General features: G+C 39.7%; 1 protein-coding gene and 1 long non-coding RNA gene across 5 annotated transcripts in view; one reads left to right on the top strand and one right to left on the bottom strand.

Annotated features, from left to right (window-relative positions):
• Nucleotides 1–16,266, bottom strand: part of SYNCRIP (synaptotagmin binding cytoplasmic RNA interacting protein) — a 31,447-nt gene extending 15,181 nt beyond the window's left edge. For 2 of the 4 annotated variants that reach the window (XM_037039456.1, XM_037039457.1), the window contains exons 1-6: nucleotides 16,067–16,217; nucleotides 14,564–14,723; nucleotides 13,741–13,859; nucleotides 13,509–13,616; nucleotides 10,941–11,054; nucleotides 10,665–10,841 (exon numbers count right to left, since the gene is read on the bottom strand). In XM_037039456.1, coding sequence (XP_036895351.1) covers nucleotides 10,665–10,841; nucleotides 10,941–11,054; nucleotides 13,509–13,616; nucleotides 13,741–13,859; nucleotides 14,564–14,711 — 666 coding nt within the window. In that variant the 5' untranslated portion in view covers nucleotides 14,712–14,723; nucleotides 16,067–16,217. Of the gene's footprint in view, nucleotides 1–10,664; nucleotides 10,842–10,940; nucleotides 11,055–13,508; nucleotides 13,617–13,740; nucleotides 13,860–14,563; nucleotides 14,724–16,066 lie in introns of all 4 variants that reach the window. The other 2 variants (XM_037039459.1, XM_037039458.1) reach the window with 2 other exon arrangements.
• On the top strand, nucleotides 1,890–20,869 carry LOC118982395 (uncharacterized). Its single transcript, XR_005065530.1, has 3 exons — nucleotides 1,890–1,980; nucleotides 17,543–17,548; nucleotides 20,841–20,869. It is a non-coding gene; the product is annotated as an uncharacterized LOC118982395 (long non-coding RNA).
• The last annotated feature ends 3,693 nt before the right edge of the window (nucleotides 20,870–24,562 follow it).

Below are 24,562 nucleotides of genomic sequence, written 5' to 3'. Positions count from 1 at the left end.
ATGCAAAGGAAACTGATACAAATACCAGCATCTAAATTTATTTTTCTGTTTCTCCTTAACCTGTTATACAAAGTTGCAATAAAAATTTTCAAATTCAAATACTTAAGTCTAAAAGGGAGAATCTTGTTTGTAATCTTGCAAGTCTGAATCCCTCTACTTCCCCCCATTTAAATTTCATTAAGCCTGCAATAAAGTTAGAGAAAAACAAGTAGATAAAGATTATAGTAAAAGTGTAACTATAAAATTACAGTAAAAAGTAAATATATTCTTCAAATAACCATATCCCATAAAAGAGATACTGTAGAAGCAAAACCCAATCTGTCCAAGTGACAAACCCACCAATCAGTATTATTTACAAATCAAAGTTCAAAACTATTCAGGTATCTGGAAAAGTAGATTATCTATATTATATGGCTAAAACCCCTTCAAATTTTCAAGGTAGTAATACTGATGGCAGCAGCAGCAATAATTGATTAATCCCCTCCACACCTGGCCTAAAAAATCTGCCTTAAATGTACACAAGTGAAGCTATACAAACTAAAGAATCGACATGAATTTTCATACAACTTACAGACCAGCCTTGTGGCAAAAGCTGGTGAAAGTAAAGCTGCCCTTCTCTACTATCCCCATAACAAGTACGTAAGAGAAGAAAACATACACTATCAGAAGACTGATCTCTCCCTGTCCCCTTCTCCATCTCCAGATATTCAAAATTGTACATGAAGATCAAACATCCTTCCTCCAGTTCAGAACAGCTGTACTTCCTATCCCAGCTACTCAGTTCACCCTACCCAAGTCTCTGGTCATTATACTCCCAGGATTCTCTACTGTTTACGTTATACCAGAAGCTTTTTTTAAGTGATCATAATTTTTGTGTATTGGAAAAAAAAATCTCAATGGCTTCCCATCACCAAAAAGATAAAGTTCAAATACCTGTACATTTTATAAGTCCACCCTAAAATCTTTTCCTCCACAACACTATAATCTCAGCTATTTACATAATTTCTCAAACAGCTGTCATACTGCTAAGCCTCTGAATAAAATGTTTTCCCTGAAACTATCACCATCCGAAACCTACATACTTGTGGATTTGAGCTCAACCATCTATAATGTAATACTCTACAATCCCTAAATCCTATAAAAGTCAACAATAACACCCTTCTATGTTAACAGAGACCAACAGTTCCCAACAGGAGAAATTTTGTTCCCCAAGGGACATCTGACAATGTCTACAGACTTTTTCGTTTGTCAACTAGGGGTGGGAGGCTTGTTGCTGGTATTTAGTAGGTAGATAAAGGCCAGAAATGTTACTAAACATACTGCACTTCATGGGATAGCCCAGCATAACAAACAATGATCCATTCTACAGGGTTGAAAAATCATGTCATAGACTGTTTTGTCATAACATTTATATTCTAATTAGACTAAAAACCTCTTAAAACTAGAAATATACAGGTTACCTGCAAATAGTACAGCTATGGCTGAATCCATCATGCAAGAGATTATACACAAGTAGACTACGATATACTATTTCACAAATAAGTTCACCAAATACAATTGTTTTAAGATATGTACATTCCCTAAATTTTTATGATCTTGCATCAAATAGATTACTGACAAATCATTGGCTTTCAATTTGGTCATTTACTCTATAGGAGCTAACAAAAACACTAAATTATCAAAAAAAAGGATGGAAGATAATACAGTGTCTAAAGGGAGAAAGGAGTTATTTTGAAGATGAAAGGAATTTTGTATAACTTTCCCTTTTTAATATTTTTATTCCCCAAAGGTTCTGAGAGTTTACTATAAAAAATACTTCTTTAAAAAAAACCCTAATGTTTTTATATTATTGGTTAAACCATTTCCATCAGCATTAACAATGTTGCTTCAAAGAATTAATGAATAGTCCATTATCAATAAAGAGTTCTTCCTTCTAATTCATTATCACTAGCCTTGCTACAGTTAATCAAGACAGGGTAGGTAGAAAATAATATATTTAGGATAGCTATGTTCTCTGAATATGAGGATTTAGCAGGATTATAAAGTAAACTATAACTCTTCGTATTATTTTACTTTAAAAAACTTGAAATAATCATAGCTAACCTAAAGTAAACTAGCTTGACAATGAAAAGACGTCATTAATAAAGTAGCAAAGACCACCCTCTGAGCATATTATTCAAATAAGAGTACACAGAAATAAACACCTCTTTAAACAATGCCCCAACTCCCATATACAAATTAAGCATGCATTTTCATACACACACAGCTCAACTTTTCTCATTCCTTTTTTAAAAAAAATCCTCACTTAAGGGCATTTTTCATTGTTTTTAGAGAAAGAGGAGGGGAGAAACATTGATGTAAGAGAGAAATATTGACTGGTTGCCTCTCATTCACACCTGGACTGGAGATGGAACCCGCGACCTTTCAGTTACTGGATGATAGTCCAACCAACTGAGCCACACCAGCAAGGACTCATTATTTTTTAAGACCAATCTTATCATCTTTAAAATTTTTTATTGTTGGATTGAGAGAGAGAGAGAAACATTGATTTGTTGTTCCACTTAGTTACACATTCATTGGTTGATTCTTGTATGTTTCCTGACCAGGAATCAAACATGCAAACTTGGTGTATGGAATGACCTTCTAAGCAACTGAGCAATGTGGCCGGACAAAACCAATCTTTCATCTTAAATTAAAAAATAAACTTCACATCTCAGCAGATGGGTGACAGTAAGTTAGATGGTAGAAGGGCATAACAAAAACTCTTCTGAACCTTACAAAAGATTTTAATTTGCTGGTAAACCCTAATTCTTAAGTGTTAGTTTATCAGGGCACTATAATGGTTTCAAAGTTTTCAGAAAGTGAGATCTTGCCCTGACTGGTGTGGCTACAAATGGTAAGGTGCCCGATTCCTAGTCAGAGCACATGTGTTGAGTTGCAGGGCCAGGTCCCAGCTGGGGTCATGCAAGAGGTATCTGATCCATATTTCTCTCACATATCAATGTTTCTCTCTCTCTTTCTCCCTCCCTTCCACTCTCAAAAAGAAATAAATAAAATATTTTTAAAAAGAAAAAAGCAAAGCCCTGACTAGTGTGGCAGAGTTGGCTGGGCATCATCCCACAAAGCAAGAGGTTGCTGGTTTTATTCCTGGTCAGGACACATGCCTAGGTTGCAGGTCACTGGCGGGGGACATGTGAGAGGCAACCTATCAGTTCCCCTAGCACATGGATGTTTCCCTCTTTCTCCCTCCCTCTCCTCTCTCTAAACATAAATGAATAAAATCTGGAAAAAAAAAGTTCCATAACTTTTCAGATTCAGTACCACAATGAGGTGACCAAGTAAAATAAAGATAAATTTTTAACATTAATCAATGCAGTTTCAGTATTTCAGACACCAAAACAAGAGTTGTACACAGTTTGGAACACATGTCTTCTAAACTCAAAATAACGAGTCATTTTTTTTCCCTTTCCTCATAGCCAGTCACCAAATCCCCAGAAATTTAGCAATCTCAGATTTAGAATTTGATACAAAAGTGGTTGGTTACTCACTCCTAACTTTTCTTGTAGCGGCAAAGCCATTACCTGCCAAGCCTGCCCACTTTATCTGTAAACATTTAATTACAAAGTCTTCTGTACATTCAGCCAAAATTCACTTTCCTAAAAATTCTACAGTAATTGTATTTCCTCCTCTGAATGACAGTACCTCATTCATCTGCACACAATGCTCAAGACTAAATTGTTCTCTATATGCTTGGCTAATCATTCCTTCCCTGACATGGCAAACTAGAGTGTCTCCAAATAGTGACATACATACCACAATTATCTACATGCAGACTGAAGAGTTTAATAAACTGAGACTATTACTAATCTTCCATTTCTAGACACCACACCTCCATAACATGATAATCTCAGCTTATTTGGCAACTACACCACACTGTTGACTCACACTACAGCTTACATGTGATACTACATGTGTACAGGACTTGTCTTTTGTCCCCAGTCAACTCTATCTTGCTGGTACAAATTAACTGTCCATCAAAATCTTTTTAGATCCTGATTTTGTCATCCAGGGTATTTACCACTCCATGCCAATTCAAGTAACCAAACATTTCAAGTAACCAATGAGGGCAGTCCAATTACATCCTCATTCAAATCACTAGTAAAAACTGCATTAGAACCTACAAAATACCACTGCCTATCATTTCTCCCTTCAAAATCTTTACCTTCACTTTTTTTTTTTTTTTTTTGCTGCCTCTCTCCTGGCCCTTGTTCTCTTTATCCAAACATCCTTCATCATTCTGCCATTTATATCATGCTACCCACACCAAGGCTCAACACTGTAACTGCACCACACAATTTAGCCCAGCAGTTATGACTAATGACTTCCACCACTGACATTATACACTTTTACTTTAATAATAAAACTTTATACATATTTTCTCCTATTTTCCATAAAACACACTGCTTCAACTAGAGCTACCACCTATTTCCTTCACTGTCCTGCTCAAACCTATCACAAAGCCTTCTCTAACAACCCTTACCCCAAAGCAATCTATCCCATCATCCCTTTGTTAGCCTTTGAACCATCTGCTTCTACTTTAACTGTAATTAGCCGCACATATCCTGTAAATTCTAAAGTCAAGAACTGAATCAAACTACCCTGAATGCCCACAGTAAAATATTTCACATTAAACCCGCTAAATATTTGTAAGTTGCTACTAAAATATTTTGTAGGCCTATCTTATTAGAGCTGCATTCTCTAAGACAGCTAGCTATACATGTTACACTGGGGCACACAAACACTTTGGTAAATAAAACCACCAGCAGCCATTAAACCAGTCATTTTAAATGTGCAAATAGATACCAATTATTCCAGTTTGTAACATGTGCCCTAATGGCATTTTCTGCAGGATACTTCCATTACACAGCAACGGGCAAAAGTAGGATAAATTACCAGCCATCATTACCAAAAAAATAATTTATTAGTAAGGATACAAAATAACAATGAAATAATACAAATAAGACAAATAAATAAACAAAGAATAAACTGTTTCACATACTATAAGCCTACTTTTGCCCACCAGTGTATAGGACTATAATGCACATTGCAATGCCAGTGGTCCTAGGCCCCAACTCCAGCAACATATCACACAAATACATATACACACTTGCCTGCCCCTCCCCCGGTCTTTGTGACAATGCCAAACACTACATGTACTTCCAAATATCCCACAGGGGATAATGGGAAAAGCTTCACGCACACACCCAATTATTCTATAAGAATCCCTTGACTGAAGGTAGCACAGAATAAACAACTGCAAATAACCACCAGAAAATTTCTCAATAGCACAATGACCCACAGCTAATATGAGAATATTACAAATTCTTGTCATAAGTAATGGGTTTATATGGCACTGGTCAGCCAGTCAGGTTATTTATCCAACACCCACTCTACAATGGCACTGTTCTATTGTCAGGGACTACTGAGAAAACAGGGCTTATATTCTGATTCTTATCATCTAATGATGAGAGATAATTTAAGAAGTCAAGAAATAATTTTCAGAAGTATTGTACTTTATCATGTTCAGAATACTGTTATGAGGTAGCTGTGTGCTTGCTGCTCAAAGTCAGAAAAAGCCTTCTAAAACTTGATTGGTTAAAGGCCACAGGGTGGTAACTGGTTGAAGTGTTAGAAAACAGCAGCAGAAGGCAGCCTTGAGATGGAAATGGTCATAGCTTATGTGGAGGATAAAAAAGGCAAAGTATGAATAGAAGGGTAATGAAGAGTAGGAGCAGAGAGGTTAAGAAACTTAAGATATGGCCTCCTTTGGAAGCCATTTATTAAAGTTTTCAGCATGGGAATGGTGTGACCTAATTTATGTTGCTGAATGGTTAAGAGTGTAAAGAAGCAATGGAGAGCTGTGAGACTAGCTAGGATTGTTCAAATGGTACCTTAAACGAGATGGTAAAAAGTGGTTAGATGCCAAAAATATTCTGGCAGTATAGACAGGACTATGAGCTCCTTTTAACACCAACTTAACTACTGCATAATTTTTAAAAAATGAGGCTATCAGGTGACATAACTTGTACTGTTGGCTTGTTATGTCTAGTTAAAAATAGGCCCTCTTTAACAAACCTGGTATCAAACTAAAGCAGTAGGACCTCGGGCAAGCCACCCAGCCTATTTACTTCTCCACAGAATAAAAATAATTTCACTACCTTGAAGAATGGGTTGAGGTCATATTAAAAAGTAAAAATGTAGCACCCAGCAGAGTTTCTATGCCTTAACAAGCACTTAAGTGGTAGCTTTATTCACCTTTAGAAATTTAGATCTTGCTTTCCTAGCTAGATTATCATCATTTAGGTATGAACTGTTTTCATCCCCCAAAATACAAGACAGATGTTGCCTGAAAATGGGGTCATTTAAAAAGTTTGTGGCTCCTTCTAACTTCATGCCTCTTCAGCTGTTAACATCAATTGACCCACTTTTAACAATACAGATGCAAATTTAAAATCTACAACAGTATTTAATCTAGGGGGGATCATTGTTGAATCATTAAAAAATAAACCCCAATACATAAACTACCTTAATCTAAGGTATTCCTCAAGACACTTAAAGTACAGAGAAGCAAAAGAAGACAGTGCTTCAACCTTTCCTGATCTATAAATAATGCAAAAAGGTTTTTTCTTGGTCTGATTATCTACAACTAGAATGACAGTTCAATCATCTAATATAAAAACTCACCTTGGATAGAGTTGTAATTCAAGTAGACTATTATCATAGAATATAATTAAAGGCAGTTTTCAAAATATGCTCCATTAAGGAATGTATTTAAGGGAGGGGTACTCATTTCCACAAATGAATACAAAGTAGCAAAATATATCCAAATCAACATGAGTTTTGCAATTTTGTAGAATGATTTCCTCAAACAATGTAGTCCTCACTTTTACTGTTGGATTGAGGCAAATCTCCCAACTCAATTATCACCATAATCCTAGCCACAATAAAGCATCCTTTTTATTTTTTATCTTTTTAAAGATTTTATTTATTTATCTTTAGAGGGGAAGGGAAGAAGAGAAGGAGAGAAATATCAATGTATGGTTGCCTCTCATGAGTCCCCTGCTGGGAACTGGCCTGCAACCCAGGCATGTGTCCTGACTGGGAATCAAACCACGATCATGTGGTTCACAGGCCCCGGCTCAATCCACTGAGTTACACCAGCGGGGGCTAAAGCATCCTTTTTTAAAAAAGCAATGATACGTTCCAGGGAGGAGAGGAGTTTAAGAAGGCTAAATGACAATGGAAAAAAATACAATAAAAATGTAAAACTTAAAAAAAAAAAAAAAAAGCAATTATGTTCGATTCATCCCAGTATGTATGTATGTATGTGTGTATATATATACGTATAATATATATATATGTATAATATATTACTATGGCTAAGAGTACCCTTTTTTAAAAAAAAAATTTTATTTATTTTTAGAGAGAGGGGGAGGGAAAAAAAGAAAAATATGAGTGTGTGATTGGTTGCCTCTCACATGCCCACAAATGGGGCCTAGCCCGCAACCCAGGCATGTGCCCCAACTGGGAACCAAACAGGAAAGTTTTGGTTTGCAGGCCAGCACTCAATCCATTGAGCCACACCCACCGGGGCAAAAGTACCTTTTAAAAGCACCAAAATAAGGTGCAAAACCTCCTATTCATCAGCAAGTAATTAAAATAAGTATGCCACCAGACAAGGACTTAAATCACAAATCCAGAAAATAATGTGAAAAAGTTTAGGGTAGGAGTTAGTTCCCAGACCAATCAAAATGGCTGTTTGGTTATCTAGGGAAATTTTCTACATTACAGTTAAAAAACTTAACTATATTAATAATTAGACCATACACTAAGCTTACAGCAATGCAATTTTGGATTATATTATCTGTTAAATCAAGGCAACTGTGCAAACCAAAACATATTTCATGTGTTTTTGCTGGTATTGAAAATCATGTTACAAATGGATTACATATCATCTTCCTCTAATGATGTCACGGGGTGTCCAACCCAGAATCCAAGTTGGCTATGAATGTGGCCCAACACACAATCATAAATTTACTTAAAACTTTTTTTTTTTTTGCTCATCAGTATTCATTAGTTTGTGTATCTGCTGTGTGGCCCAAGATTAACTGTTCTTCCAGTGTGGCCCACAAATGGCAACAGGTTGGCCAGTAGTTTCTGGACATTGTCTACAAACAAGATGTAGTTAAGGACCTACCATTAGTATACTGTGGTAGCAAAAATTAAGTAGCCTACACAAATGTTAATTTCATTATTTCTTTTAAAAATATTAATACAGCCTTGGTGGGGTGGTTCAGTTAACCATTATCACACAAACCAAAAGGTTATGGATTCAGTCTCCCATCATGGTGTATACAGGAGGCAGCCATACAGTGTTCCTCACATCCATGTTTTTTTTCTCTCTTCCTCCCTCCCTTTCTCTCTCTCTCTCAAATCAATAAAGCATGTCCTCTGGTGAAGATTTAAAAAAACTTGTTAATACAAAAATCATTACTTATAACAATAACTATACTTATTAAACAAAACTAAGACTTTACATAGTAACCTAGTAAATGAAATGGGTCTGACCTCACTAGCTACATTCTGTACTGACTTTTGGGGTTTTTTTGTAGAGTAAATGACAAGGCAGTGAGGTGGTATCTCACTACATTTCCACATTAAAACTGCTATTTTATTACTACCTCGCAAAATGTACTATTTTTTAATAGATTAAACCGAATTATTTCTAAAGTACTTTTTAGAACTCGAAAAAGTTCTAAGTTATACCTGAACTGCTTAAACTAAAATTTGGACAGCTCAAAGGTTACCAGTTAATGAGCTAGCTATAGGCTATACCCCTCTAAAACAGGAAGCATTCTTTGAAGGAGGGAAGAATGAGCCATGATTTAGAAACTCCTGAATTCTTTTTTTTTTTTAAATAAGATTTTATTTATCTTTAGAGGGGAAGGAGAGAAGGAGAGAAACATCAATGTATGGTTGCCTTTCGTGCGTCCCCTGCTGGGAGTTGGCCTGCAGGGAACCGGCCTGCAACCCAGGCATGTGCCCTGACTGGGAATCGAACCGCGATCCTCTGGTTCGCAGGCCCGCGCTCAATCCACTGAGCTACGCCAGCCAGGGCCTGAATTCTTTTTTTTTTTTTTTAAAGAAATCTATATTCTTCGAAGTAGCAACTTTTTTAATGTTAAACCTTGACCATATTCAATTACACACACCAATGGAGAGATGCAAGCAATCGAGCAAACAAAACAAAGTATACTTCTTTTATCTTTATCCTTTAGGACTGACTTAAAATACAATATATCTAAGTAGTGAGGGAAGGAAAAATAAAATTTAAAGAGGAGAAAGCTGTCTAAGGATTTTACGTTTGCTTAGAATTATCCAAAAATTAGCCCTGGCTGGCGTAGCTCAGTGGATTGAGCACGGGCCTGCAAACCACACAATCGCGGCTCGATTCCCAGTCAGGCAGGGTACATGCCTGGGTTGCAGGCCAGTTCCCGGCAGAGGATTCACAAGAGGCAACCATACATTGATACCTCTCTCCTCCTCTCTTTTCCTTCCCCTTTAAAGATAAATAAATAAAATCTTTAAAAAAAGAATTACCCACAAAATATAAGGCAGATAAAGTAAATTTAGCAAATATCTGCCATAGGAAACCATTAACTTTCAGCATCCTCAACTATAAAATGCAGAAACCTGCGTCACAAAATTTAATAAACCTAATTTGAAGGAGTTATATAAGCCATAATTTGAAACATTAAAATTCTTTTTTTTTTAAGTTGGGAAGCATTGCTTAGCAGGTTGGATATTGTCCCACAAATCAAAGATTCCATCAGGGAAGATGCCTGGGTTGCAGCTGGGTCACTGGTTAGGGGAATGTGTGGGGGTGCAACCAATTTGTCTCTCCCTTCCTTCCCCCTACCTCTATAAATGAATGAATGAATGAATGAATGAGTGAATGAATGAATGGCTTAAAAAAAAAGTTGGGAAAACACCCTGGCTGATGTGGCTCAGTTGGGTTGGACTTCATTCTGTAAACCAAAGGTTGCAGTTGGGGCACATGCCCTGGGTTGTGGGTTCAGCCCCCAGTCAGGGCATGTGCAGGAGGCAACCAATTGATGTTTCCCTCCCTCCCTCTTCCTCTCTCTGGAATCAATATAAGGAAAATAAAATTTAAAAATATTTTTTTAAAAAAAAGGTTGGGAAAAGCACTCGGTCCTCACCTAATATTTTGTATGTTTAAATCAAGTATTATAACTCACCATAAAATCATTTATTTCATTAAATATAAATGTACCATCACAATGTCTTTGTGAAGTATTTTTGAAAAAGGGATGGGCCAAATATGGCCAGAATCTACAGGATCCCTACCTACTACTTTGTTAAACCTTTAAACATTCCTATAAATTTAAAAAAAAATCACTAGGCCAGATGTTTCAAAGAACCAGGAATTCTTCCACACTACCTTATAGATCCAGAGTCTCATAAACTATACATACAAAGAATACTGCTATAATGTGTACACAGAGAATGTGAAAGGCAGGCACAGTAAGAAAAAAATGACTTTAAAGGCAGTGAGTATGAAGACTGAAGGAAAAAAAACTTACCAGTTTAACAGCCTCCTGAGCTGCTTCTTTTGTACAAAAAGTGACAAACGCATAACCTCTATTGAGACCTGTGAGTGGATCCATCATTAGACGAAGATCCCATATAGGTCCAGCTTTCTCAAATAATGGGACAAGTTCATCTTCAAACAGATCTCTCGGGATCTTCCCCACAAATATCTGTAAGTTAAGTATGAAGTAAAAACCATGGAGAGATTCTTTAGGAAACCAGACACCTGTGCATTACTACAAAAGGTACAAAGTTTTTAGTTTCTTTACCTCAGTGCCAACAGAAGGCTGCTGACCTGAATAAACGGAATCTGGAGGTGGTCCCCCATACTTCCTCTGTCCAGTGGTCACATCGAGTGTGTAGCCTGTTCTTTCCAAGAGTGCCTTTAAGAATTCAAATGTCATTAATACATTTAATTTACAAGACCATACCCATGCATTTAGCAATTAAAAAGAAAATCAATCACGTTCAAATTTTTCCATTTATTCTGGCAACATTCCTACAAACAGGTTTCTCGTGTCTCAGAATTTTCCCTTTAATGTACACTTGTAATGGCCCCAATTTATAGTGAAAATCTCAAAATCCTATTCAAATTATTGGTGGTCTTTAATTATTGAATAATGTTCAGAGAACAACAAGAAACTTATGAATCCATCAACAACTTTTAAAACACAGTGTATCTATTCTGCCAATACCTCCTAAAATAATAACGGCACATGAGCTGGTTGACTTTAATTTTCTCCTGAAGCAGGATCAATATAAATCGCCTCTCCCAAATCTGGATTTTTTACCCAATAATTTCCCTATACCTTATACTCCTAGGTACACATTTCCACTGAGTATTCCACCAACTTCACAGAAATTACACTCCTCAAACTAAATCCAGAAACCTCAGGGTTACAGGAAGAATACTGCTCATTCATTTGACATTCATTTACCGTATTTTATAGGACAGGATGGATCATTCACGGTGGGGGGGAGGGGTGTCAAAATTACTTTGAAAACTATGAAACTGCAACAATGTGACAATTTCTACATTTTATCTCCCTGAAAACAAACTGTTAAAATTTATACAGCTCGTATTTACTCAGAGCATTGGGAGTTTCTCTTCATCCCTTATTACAGGCAAAAGTACCAGAAAGAAGTAGTCCACGGTTAGCCTAAGGTAAAAAACAAGAATATTTCTCTTTTCCACCTACTCAAACCACAAAGCACAAATACAGTTTTCTAAATAATAAAACCAATCAAATAATTAAGTAATAAATCCTGAAATAAGAACACACCAGGCATATAACTTATCAAAATTTGGTTAAATCATTTGGTTAAATGACTCCATTGGAGTCATCCGTCTCTGAAAATGACCAGACACATTTTAAAAATTTTCTACTCAAAGAACATAAAGTATTTATGAAAGAATACTGTAAATGACAAAAAAGCCTCTATTCCTAAACTCTAACAAAAAAGTCAACAAAGTCTTACATATTTTAAGCAGTCATTCTCTACTACACCCAAATGTTTGCTTAACAAAGCAACATTGGGTTAGCTTTAAAAATAAACTCAAATCTATTAGTATCACATAGACACAACCATTAAATGGCTCATCTTCCTTTTTCCCCATATGTAATCTCTGTACTTCTTTTACCTACATTTTTGGTACGACCCACATAATACTTATTCCAATCCCTAAAAACAAAAAGGAAAAACTTATTCCCTCTGTAAAACCACCTAGAAAAACGCCTGTCTTCTTGCCACAATTTAAGTTACAATAACACTTTAAGCCACAACCTTCCAAAGACACAACTCAAAGTCACACAATTTAAACTTTCAAGTTTTTATAAAATTTTAATAGTTCTAATTCCCAATGCAGACTTAATTAAAATGGGTAAAATTTCTATGGAAAAATTAGATTTATGGTTCAAACACAATTCACTGACAGCTGGACCTGTGAAAGCCTCAAATTTATGGATGACAATAACAGTTAACCATATTCCAAGCCTCACTGTTCCTATACCATTAAAACAGCACTTAACACCTATAACTGTTATTAATAACTGATTTTCTTAAATCATAACTCTTGGTTCCAGAGCACTGGCATACTGTATTAAGAAGACCAGGTTAAAACTAGTAGGATCACCATATTTTCTATGAGCTAAAAACAACATAACTAAAAACCTAACACAAAGATCAAAACTTGGTTGACTTAGAGGCCATTTACTCTTTTAAAGAACCTTTAACCAAAAAATAAATAAAAACTTCCACTCCTCAGTTTCCTCTTACATTTCCACACAGCTTTAAAAATGAACAAATTAGCCCTAATAACCCATAATAATGGAGAAAAAAAAGGCAGTATTAAAATTCTATATTTATTTTGCTTGAGGGCTTGAGAATCCTAAGAAAATCTGCCAACTGCTACATGTACACTCTCCACCAGCCTGGGACGAACTGATCCCCTCCCATTTTGCTTCCACTGTCAGCAACCTGGACTTATAGATTTTTACAAAAATACATCTAAAAACAGGATGTGGATGTATTTCTTAACATTTTTTATTAGAATATCAACAGCACAGGTTTAACATCAGTATAGCTGAGCAACAAGCAACAAAACAAAACAGAATAAAAAACTGTTTGGAAACAAATAGTTAAAGGGAGGAAACGTTCCAAAAAATAGTAATTGGAAAATATTAACCAATTATCTCATGGTCTTTAGTTCTCAACATAAACACACACACACACACACACACACTCATTTCCCACCTAAAGAGTATTTACCAAAGCTATAAAATAGTTAAAGGAACTTTAAAACTGAAAGGAGCAAAATACCTTTTTTTAAGACATACCTTAATTTTTGCCTCATCTGGTCCTTTGCTAGAATCCGCTACTTTGGTCCCCTGTTTTTCTCTCTGCCTATAAGTCTTCATGACTCCACATAAAAAGGCACTTTTGTTCTGAAAAGTAATTTTCCAATCCTATTTAATAATCATCTCATTTGTATCTTATTAAATAAAGTTTAAACTATATCAGAACTGCAAGGTTTTTATTCCTTTTACAATGACATTACATTAATGTTACCTGAACATGAGAGAGATCACTGTCTTTAAACTGCTGAAGAACTGCCAATGCTCCGTCTTCATTGAATTCTTTTAAAGCTTCGATAGCTCTTTCATCTAAATCACTATGTGCAACAAGCCCTGGAGAAGAGAAAGCTTAATTAGTTGCCAACTTTTAATATTTTTGAAAATATTTTTATAGAAAATACCATGTTTACCAACACAAGCAACACATGCGCCAACTAAGCCATTTTTCTATTCCTCTTACCATCTATACAATGAAAAGCATTCTGAACTGCAGTGTGAAGGCTTCTGTACCACACTTAAAATGAGTCCATTTCTTTTTCATCCTATGCTGTGTCTAAGTCAGATAGTTCTGAACACTAAGTATTTGTAAATACATAGGTTTAAAAATTCTAAAATCAACCAATGAAATACCAAGCCTGACAACTTAGCCTCTGTCCATTTCAAACAACCACTAGAAAAAGCAACAGCCACTCCAAGACAGACAAACTACAAATCTATAGTTACCAAATTATTTAACAAGAATCCTACTACAAAAATACCCCCAAAAGTCACATGGCCTGCTTCCAACAGTTAACAGCTGTTGCTACCATCATACACTTATCGATCTGGCCAGCCAGCCTTTACTTCCTAACCTTTCTTTCTTCCCTCCCTCTGTATACAGGACACCTTAACCTCTAGTTCACAACCACCACAACAAAGCAAAACTCAACTCCAGTTCCCACACTTATTGGAAACCACAAAAAGTTGCTATTTTAGCTCAAAGCCAGAAATCCAATAGAAAAATTTCATAATATAATTTTGCAAGTGTTAGTTCTTACCTGCAACGTAAATTTCATCTAGTTTTTCAGCAACTTTCTGTGGTAAACCAGCATCAAGCAATGTCTGAAAATTTTCTGAATGGATAACTGCAGAAGTAGTATCCATGGGCTCTTCAGTACCATTTCCATTAACATGTTCTGTAGCCATGTTTCCAGAGATCTGTTCAAACGCAATAAGCAAAATTAAACTAGGATCTTCAAAAAGGGTAGAGGACAAAATAAGAGCCCCGATCTTTACTTTCTCTACCAATTTCTACACCAGCCAGACTGCGCCTCCCTTTAAAGAAGCCTTTAAGTCACTATCGCCTGACAAGCCTGATTTGGAGCGCGCGGCACAGAAGGACGGTTCACTTGTTTTCCTTAGCACCACCCGACTCACCTGCTAACACTCCCTAGGAAAAAACACATTACAAATGGAGCCCAATCAGCACGAGGACCAGCCAGCGTGCCACATGCAGCTGTGCCCATACAGAGAATGAGGTTTGTGTGGATACAGCAAAACTGGGCTTTTCCTTCTCAAAGGTGCGCGCTTTTCCCGCCTGCCACTTACATATCAGTAACAGCCAGCGAAGAACAAAGCGCTCACACAAGATACCTTCCCACCACCCAATTTCTCCACCCTTCACCCCCGCATCCCAAAGCCCGCCCCCGACTCCGCACCCAGAGTGGCAGCTTCACCGCTAAGGCCACCATGAGCCCATTAGAAACACGTGCTCTGCGCCTTCAAATGTCCTACAACTTCCTCCAACGGAAACCCACCTAGTCCCAGGCCAAGACGACCGTCACCGGCTCCCAACAACAAGCCGGGGTCTGAGTTCCCGGAAAGCACCAGCAGCACAACCTCACCCCTCACACTGAGGCCGCGTCGGCGCCAGGCCACAGGCTCTCCCCGACCCCCCCTCCCCAGTGCCGCCGTCTCCGCCGTGACACATGGCTCTCTCAGCCCTGGGCGCCGGCGACCGCCGGCCGCCCGCCTGCCCTGCCGAGAAGCAAGCCGCGGCGCGCAGTGCAAGCCCCCATCCCTCTCCTGTCCATACAGTAACTACGGCGCCCCGGCCAGCTGTCCCACCCCCGGACCGGGGCCGACAACCCGGCAGCGTGAGGGCGTTCCGCGAACTGCCCGTCGCCTACCGGCCTGCAAGTAGCACCCAAGCCCGCCTCCCGGCTGCGGGACAGGACCGGCTCCTCTCCGCCCACTCCCGCGCCGCGGCGACAGCCACGACAGCACCAACTCCGCCGCCGCTCGCGGTCCGCGTGGGCCACGGGGCCGCCTCCTCCCTGGAGCGCCGCAGACAAAGCCCGAACGGTAGCAGCACATGGAGTGGAATGGGAAGTGGCGGCGCGGACCGCGGCCTACACCCAAGCAGCCCCAGTCAACGTGCTCCTTTCCTCCTTGGAATCCATTTTCCAGAAAAGCCGGTTTCTCCCCGCACCGCCCTGCCCCAACTCACTCCTCGATGTCAAGGAGCTCCCCTCCCAGACCCGGGTCCTGGCGGTCGTTACCTCCCCGATGGGCTGCGACGGAGGAATCCTGTCCGAGGAGATCAGGTTGCGGGAGACGCGTGCTCGCTGCTCCCTATGTCCAGCGCGAGTGGAGCTGTTGTAAAATGGCGGCCGAAGCTCACGCCGCTGGCAGCAAACCCGATCCAGTTCCACTCGCCTCCGAGCGCGCTCCCTGTGCGCGCGCGCCCCCGCGTGACCCCCCCTTCCCTCCCCTCCCTCGCGCGTCCGCTTCTCTCACTCACTCCCTCAGCCCCTGCCCTTCTTCAGCTCCTCCTTCTCCCCCTGGCACTGCCACCGCCGCCACCGCCACCAGCAGCAGCAGCAGCCTCCGTCTGCTTTCTTCTCTTGGCCTTTCTTCTTCCCCTCTCTACTCCTTTCTCCCACGGGTACCGCTCCCGTCCGCGGCCTCTCAGGTACAACCGGCCGCCTTTCCCCTCTTCGCTCGCACGCTCGCCTGCTCTCTCCCTCCCTCCCTCCCTCACTCTTTCGGTCCCGTCCCCCGGTCCCTGCCGAGTCGGCTCCTCTCTTTCTCTCTCCCGCGCTGACGTGACGACGTAGACTACGCCTCGGGACGCGCGCCTACGGGCTCCGCCCCCACGCCCCACAGCCGCTCTAGCTTCTCACCTCCGGGGTGCCGCGAGACCCCGCCCTTCCGCTCCCGCGGCGGCGGCGGCGGCGGCGGGGCCAAGAGTGAATGAAAGGCCCGCCCCTTCCCCTCCCGACACTCCACCTCTCGCTACCCTCCAAGCGGGGCGGGGCGGGCCCGCTCAGCGTGTTCCACTCGTTCTCCTTTGTCAGGAGACAGGCATCTCCCCACCCCGCCCCACCCCACTCTCTCTGCAGCAACGCGCGCACGCCACCCCTCTGAGTGCCCTCCCGCCCCAACCCCGACCCTTGTCCCTAGCTGGCGAGACAGTGGGTTGGGGGCTCGGAACGCGACCTTAGCTCCCTGGGGAGCACCCACCGGTCCGTGCGCGCCGGACCCCAGCCCCAGCGCCGCGGCCGCGTAGCCGTTTCAGGCGGTGTCCACGCCGCCGCCGCCCCGCGCTCTCACTCGGGAAGCTGCAGGCGCACGTGTCCCCCGGGGCGGGGCGAGGCAGACAATGGGGCTGCCAGGGAAGAGATCGGCGCCGAGACCCGCGGACTTTAGGTCAACCTGGCTGTCGTGATTTCAGGGTGGGAGTCTTTCTGGAGAAGTCAGGTCTCCCCCGCTGGACAATGAGACCTCCTAGGGCCCCGCGCCTCTCGCTTTTACGAGAACCTTGGGCAGGAAGGGGCGGCGGAGGGGGGGGCGCGGCGGGCTGTCCGAGGCTCAGACCTGGAAACCCCGGCTGCTTTTGAGGAGGAATCAGGCTGGATCCAGCGGAGCGAGGAGTGGCTCCCGTCTTGGAATGATACGAAGGCCAGATTTGGAAGCGAAACCGCCCGATGAAGAGTTGTGCAATACTCCATTTCAGTCCCTGGCCTTTTAAGCAGTTAAGGGTTTCCTCATTGCAGTTTTAGCAACTTGAAGACACACAAAGCTATGTGGATAAGGCAGCTGTGAAGAACATAATCTGTTTTCAAAAATCTTGACAACTAAATCTTACGTGAAGTGACATTTCCTTTGTGACGGGTTTACTACTTACAGGAGAGACGAGACAAAGGCATTTGAATTTCAGACCCGGTATGGATACTTATACAACGCAGCTCTAATGAAGAATAGAGAGTATCCTATTCACTTAAGAGCAAGCTTATTTTTAAGAGCTCACTGTTTCCCTAATAAACTCTATGCTATGACAAGAAATTAGCGGTTCAAGAAAAAGTTAGGGGAGCATTCTTCAAAGTACCTAGCACATAAAATGTCAGGTTATTTTCATAGGCTCCTGGATCAAAACCTGAAATATTTGACCTGAGGTCTCCACTACCTAAAATCACTAACAAACCTGTACCTGCTATGGTATTCAGGAAATTCAGCAACAATTTAGCTCATAATCTAAAAGTCTTAATGTTATAAATGAAAAACAAATAGCTAAAATGTTTAAAATATGAAAAATAGAGTAAGCCTATAGATCAAAGAATGAAAAGAATAAATTTGAGCAATCCAACTCTTTTGATTTAGATCTTCCTGGGGAATGTATGTTCCTTAAAGAAAAAAAAAGAAAATGCTTCTACCTAGGCAATGTTGTCTACCAGGTGATCAAAGACTCCCAAAGTAAAATACCTAGCTCTAATACCTTTGTCTAACCACCCCCAAGACCTTTATTTGAACTTTCAGGCACTCCAAATCAACATTTTTTAAAAAACTGAGCAGAAAACTACTTGAAAAATAATTAAATTAAAAAATTGAAAAAAATAAGAATGTTCTTCAAAAAAAAAAAAAACTGAGCACATGATCTTCCTCTAATCTTTCATGTCCAGAGTTCCCATCTCAAAGAACATCACCCAGCAGCATTACCTGGAAACCAGCATTCTCTGGAAACCAGAGAATCATCCAAGACACTACCTTCTCTCTCAATGCCATATCAAATAATCAAGTCCTGCTAATTTTGTCTCCCTAATATATTTTCATGTCTGTTGCAACCAGGGAACATGGCACCATCATTTACTGCCTGAACTAATAATGATATGCCTCCTAATTCATTCACTCTTACAGCTTTCCTAATCCATTCAAAATCCAAGTGACTCTGCCTCCCTGTCTCCTTCTCTCTCTTTCTCCCTTTCTCTCCTTCTCTTTCCATCTTGCTGTCTCTCTCTTTCCCAAATAAGATCATGTGGCACATCAGCCCTAACCAGTGTGACTCGGTTGGGCATTGCTCTGCAAAGCAAAAAGGTCCTGACGTGGGTTTGATTCCAATCAGTGCAGATGCCTGGGTTGTGGGTTGGAGTTTGGATGAGAGACGACTGATTGATGTTTCTGACCCTCTCTCTAAAAATAAATTTTAAAAAATTTTAAGCCAAACATACACTGATTTAATTTGGTAGACACACCAGGATAGACTGAAGGCAAAAGATCTGGCAATAAATGTGCTCAATAAATGTGTTCTTACTTCTCCCAAACCTGCTAGTACCTAGCACAGAATCTGATGGTTAATAAATATTTGCCGGATAAAACCAAAGGATAATTGGCTGAGACCCAAACAACCTTTGTTCTAATCCCAGATCTGCTGCTAATTGATAGTGTGAGCTTGGATAAAACATTTTACTTCTCAGAATTTCTATTTCTTCATCTGTAAAAGAAGTGTATTAAAACATAATTTTTAAGATTTCTTCTAGTTTTAATATTTTATAATATATAAAAATTCTTCTCAAACTCTTGTTCTGGCTTGTCATTTTGCCACTGAAACTCATTCCCATTTGAGTCCAAAGTTCCCTTTATAGCAAAATGGGTTGCTATTCCCCTTTGTATGGACCCTTGCTTCAAACAAAGCTAGGAGAGATAATAAAGTTTGATGTTATGTGATTCCGAATATTATCCCCAGCATGGATGAAGAGAAACTGACACATTCACTGTTAGTGGGATGATAACTCTCTTATAATATAATTTGGTAAAATACCATAGCATTGTTCATAGTGTGTGTGTGTGTGTGTGTGTGTAAAGGTAAATACAACTTAAACATCCAGTAATAGGGGACTGATTGAATAAATGATTGTGAACCCATATAGTGGATTATTTGGGAGTCATTGAAAAGAAGGACATAGTTGTAGTTATCCTAACATGGAAATTACCCTATCCAGATTACATTCTTAATTTTTTAAAAAGCCATCTACAGAAAAATGTACAGCGCTACATTTATTCATTCAATTAAGTAACTTCCATGTACCAAGCTTCAGGGTATACACTAGGTTTACAATGATGTATATCAAGATAGGCATAGGTGATCCCTGACTCATGAAGCTGTGTACATGTATGTAACCAAATATGCATGTTTATAAAGATTTTTGTTTCTATAGAAAACAATTACAATTAAAAGGATGAGACAGAGGGAGACCATCACTTTTTAATTCATACACTTTGATGATATTTAACTTGTTATAATATGTTATTTATATATTCCATTTACATACTCTAAAAAAATTATATATTCCATTACTGTCTTTCCATTAATGTAACCTCTGAAGTAATGAAAAGATGGAGACCTGTGGAGTGGTACTCAATGAAAGGCAGGCATACAAGCATGCCTGTTTGGATTTTTGTTTGTCATTGAAAATTCTTCAGTCTTCTCAGTGCCACTATGTTTTTTTAAATATCATATTTCCTTCTTTTATTTCTACATTTTCTAAACTTTGTGCAATTACTGTATATTAATGTTATGATGGGAAGTGAACCCTAGAATTCATGTGAGAAAAATCCACAACACACCATTATTCTTTCCTAAGGACCATAAAATCTTAGAGTCAAAAGAGACTGTGGAAGTCATTAAATTCAATCTTTTCCATAATTAAGAAAGTTTTGTAACATCTCTCATATTTTATTTTCATAGTAATTGAAAGGGTGGTGTGCTAAAATTAGAGACTTATGCTCTTCGATTTTAGATACTGCTAAGAGAAAGAAAAGAAAAACTACAGAATGGGAGAAAATCTTTGCAAAACACCTATCTGTTAAAAGATTAGTATCCAAAATATACCAACTCAAACAACAAGTTAAAACCCAACAATAAGAAAGCAGATAACCCAATTATTAAAAATGAGCAAGCTCTAGCTGGTTAGCTCAGTTGGTTAGAGCAATGTCCCAATACACCAAGGTTGTAGGTTTGATCCCTAGTCAGGGCACAGACAAGAATCAACCAATGAGCCCTGGCTGGTGTAGCTCAGTGGATTGAGTGCGGGCCTGCAAACCAGAGGATCGCAGTTCAATTCCTAGTCAGGGCACATGCCTGGGTTGCAGGCCGGTTCCTTGCAGGCCAACTACTAGCAGGGGATGCACGAAAGGCAACCATACATTGATGTTTCTCTCCCTCTCTCCTTCCCCTCTAAATATAAATAAATAAATAGAATCTTTAAAAAAAAAAAGAATCAACCAATGAATGCATAAATAAGTGGAACAACAAAATTGACGTTTCTTGCTCTCTATATCCCTTTCTCTCTAAAAATCCATAATTGTATTTTAAATTAAAAATAAAAAATGAGCAAAAGACCTCATCAAAGAAGATGTATAGAAGACAAATGAATATACAAAAAGTTGCTCAATGTCATATAGCATCAGAGAAATGCAAATTATAACACTGAGATACTGTTGGGGACCACTCCATATCTCTATTGATACTTTCTCTGGGCATTACATGCCTCTTACAGGTGAATTAGCCAAGAACATCCAGGCCCATTGGCTTGAGGCTCTTAGCAATCTGGAATGTCCATAACAAGTTAAAACTGACAATGGACCAAGGCATATAGCCTGATCCACTCAAGATTTCTTACAAAGATGGAGAATTCAACACAAAACAGGCATCCCTTATAATCTCACAGGCCAAGCAATTGTAGAACGTGCTCATCATACCTTTAAAACTCTTCTTAACAAACAAAAAAGGGGGAGCCAGGAAACCTTTCTCAGAAATCTGATAATGCTGGCCATGTATATTCACAATTTTCTTAACTGCAATAATTCTCTTAACAAACCAATCGAGAAACATTTCAATCAACAAAACATAGATAATAAGGAGCCCCATCCCTTAGTGTTATATAGAGATCCCTTAGGAGGAAGAAAATGGAAGGGGTTGGTTGAACTGTAAATGTGGGGAAGAGGGTATGCTTGTGTTTCAGCATCTACAGGTCCTTTGTGGCTACCTGCAAAGAGGATAAAACCTTATCATGGGAGATTGGCCCCATCACCCTATGTGGATAACTCAGACAGAGAGGGTCTGCCATCTGGAAGACCTGAGCAACCAGAGGTCTTAAATGGCCATGACTGAACACTAATGATGAATCCGGGCTCATTGCCAGAACCAGGAAAAGCGAACAACCAAGATTCCTCCAACACCTGACCCCAATGGGATAGCTTGGGGAGACTTAAAGAATCTTAATAGCAGGGCTGAGAAGCTTATGAAGGATGTAGGGACAAACTGAGATTTGGGTACCAGTCGATGTCACCCATGAATGGGAAGATCCAGGAAGCCTGACCAGCCTCAGTCATGCTCTCCTCCAACAGAGGAATGATTATTTGGAATTCTTACCATCTGCATTGTCTCTGCTATCATTATAGCTGCCTCTGCTGCAGCAGCTGCCACTGCTCTGGCCGAGTCCATCCAGACTGCTCATGCTGTTGATGCCCTCCTTACAATACAACTCAAGAAATGATCCAACAAACACATATTGCCCAGGAGATCCTTGCAAGGCTCTTAGTTGAAGAGTCTGCAGTAATATGGCCGTGAGAACGGCAGGATGCTCTTGTCACTGGCCAATAACTCACTTGTGATCTAGGCTTTTTTAAGTTGTGTGTCGCCCGACTGAAGTGCAATTCCAGTCAACACTCATGGAAGGAGGTCCAACACTGATTGTGAGGAGCCTTTTCCACCAATCTCAAAGAAAAAATTGATCAACTCCAGCCAGAGCTACGTCAGCAACCTCAGGACATTAAGAGACTCACTGAGCAGGAGGTCTTTCAGACCCTACATAACAACTTACAATGGCTCAATTTAAAAACTTGGTTGGAAGGACTAACTTTGTGTGTCTGGGTCATGGGGGCTATGGGATGCCTCCTAATCACTGTGGTCTTTGTGCCTTGAGGTGTATATATAAATTGTTTTCCAGGGATCGTATATTCGAAGAGTTATCAGATTTACCACCAGGTCCGCCATAACAAACAAGAAAGGGGGGAGATGTTGGGGACTACTCTGTGTGGTTTCGGAGAGTGGAGGCCCACTGAGCAAAGCCTTGGAAGAGGCCAATAAGTCTCCTGGAAAACCAGGATAGTGAGTGGCAGACAGACCTCATACTAATACCGAGGGTTCCCATGGGAAATCAGACCTGGAATATACATTGTATCCTTTGAAGCCTGCTCTGCCTAGCCATAGCCCTTTTGGTATAAGCCAGATGTTTGATAGGATAGGAGTGAACTCCCTACCTCATGGACACACCTTAATGACCACCTGGCTTCAGCATTTCTCGCAGACCCCCAACCTGAAATGATCTCTGTATTTCTTTCTATTGTTATCTGTAAATAATATCTGTGTTCTATTAACTATAGTCTTTGGGCATTGATTGATGAGCTATGCATGCATACTATATATCCCTGCACACACTGATCCCAATAAAAGCAGTTTCAGAGAAGGGCTCAGGTCACTCTTTCCCAGCAGAACAACAGAGTGCTCAGGAGGATTTCTTTCTTTTCATCCTCAGCAGATGGGAGAGCTCTACTGGGCAGAGCCCCCCTCCACCACCACCCCCAACAAGATATTACTACACATCCATTATGGCCAAAATCCAAAACACACTGAGAAAATACTGGTGAGGATGTAGAGCAACAGAAACTCTTCATTATTGCTAGTAGTGCAAAATGGTACAGCCACATTGGAAGACAGTTTGGCAGTTTCTTATAAAACTAAACAAACTCTTAACATATGATTCAAACAGTTGCATTCCTTGCTATTTAGTCAAATGAGTTGAAAACTTACATGCATGCACATATCTGTCCATAAATGTTTATAGCAATTTTCTTCATAATTGCCAAAAGCTGGAAGCAATCAAGATGGCTTTCAATAGGTGAATGGATAAACAAACTTTGGTATCTATATAATGGAATATTATTTAGTGCTATCAAGAAATATCTATCAAGTCATGAAAAGACATGCACAAATCTGAAATGCATATTGCTAAGTGAAAGAAGCCAATCATAGGCTACACACTATGATTGCAACTACATGGCATTCTAGAAAAGGCAGAACTATGGAGACAGTAAAAATCAGTGGTTGCTTAAGTGTTCAAGAAGATGGAGAAAAGGTGGAGAAATAAACGGGCGGAACATAGGGAATTTTTAGGGAAATGAAACTATTCTGTATAATGCTATAATGGTGATTACATGTCATTATTCATTTGTCAAAACCCATAGAATGCACATCATAAAGAGTGAACCCTAATGTAAACTATGGGCTTTAGTTAACAATAATGTAGCAAAATAGGTTTGTCAATTGTAACAAATGTACCATCTAATGCACAATGTTATTATTAACAGAGGAAATTGTGGGAATAGGAGGGCTAGAGGAGGAGGTGGACTCTGTACTTTCTGCTCATTTTTCTTTTTAAGTTTCTTTTTAAACTAGAAAATGCTCTCAAAATAAAATCTATTAATTAAAAAGGCTAACATTTTAAATACACTTGAGTTGCTAGACATTCTTTCTATTGCTATTAGGTTTTTAAAATTAGAAGCTTTGTCTCACTTTAGCTGTTTACATTTTAAATTTTAAAATGAAAGTTGAATTAAATTATAAGAAGCCACAGAGTTTACACAAGTAAGAACAGAGTTTATACAAAAAGAACAAGGAGTCTGTAAATATAAATCCAAACAATGGTTTTATCAAAGTA

Source organism: Sturnira hondurensis, unplaced genomic scaffold (assembly GCF_014824575.4).
Source record: "Sturnira hondurensis isolate 20B ecotype Veracruz unplaced genomic scaffold, ASM1482457v3 Scaffold0025370, whole genome shotgun sequence".
Lineage (NCBI taxonomy): Eukaryota > Metazoa > Chordata > Mammalia > Chiroptera > Phyllostomidae > Sturnira > Sturnira hondurensis.
This window is presented reverse-complemented; position numbering and strand designations above follow the sequence as displayed.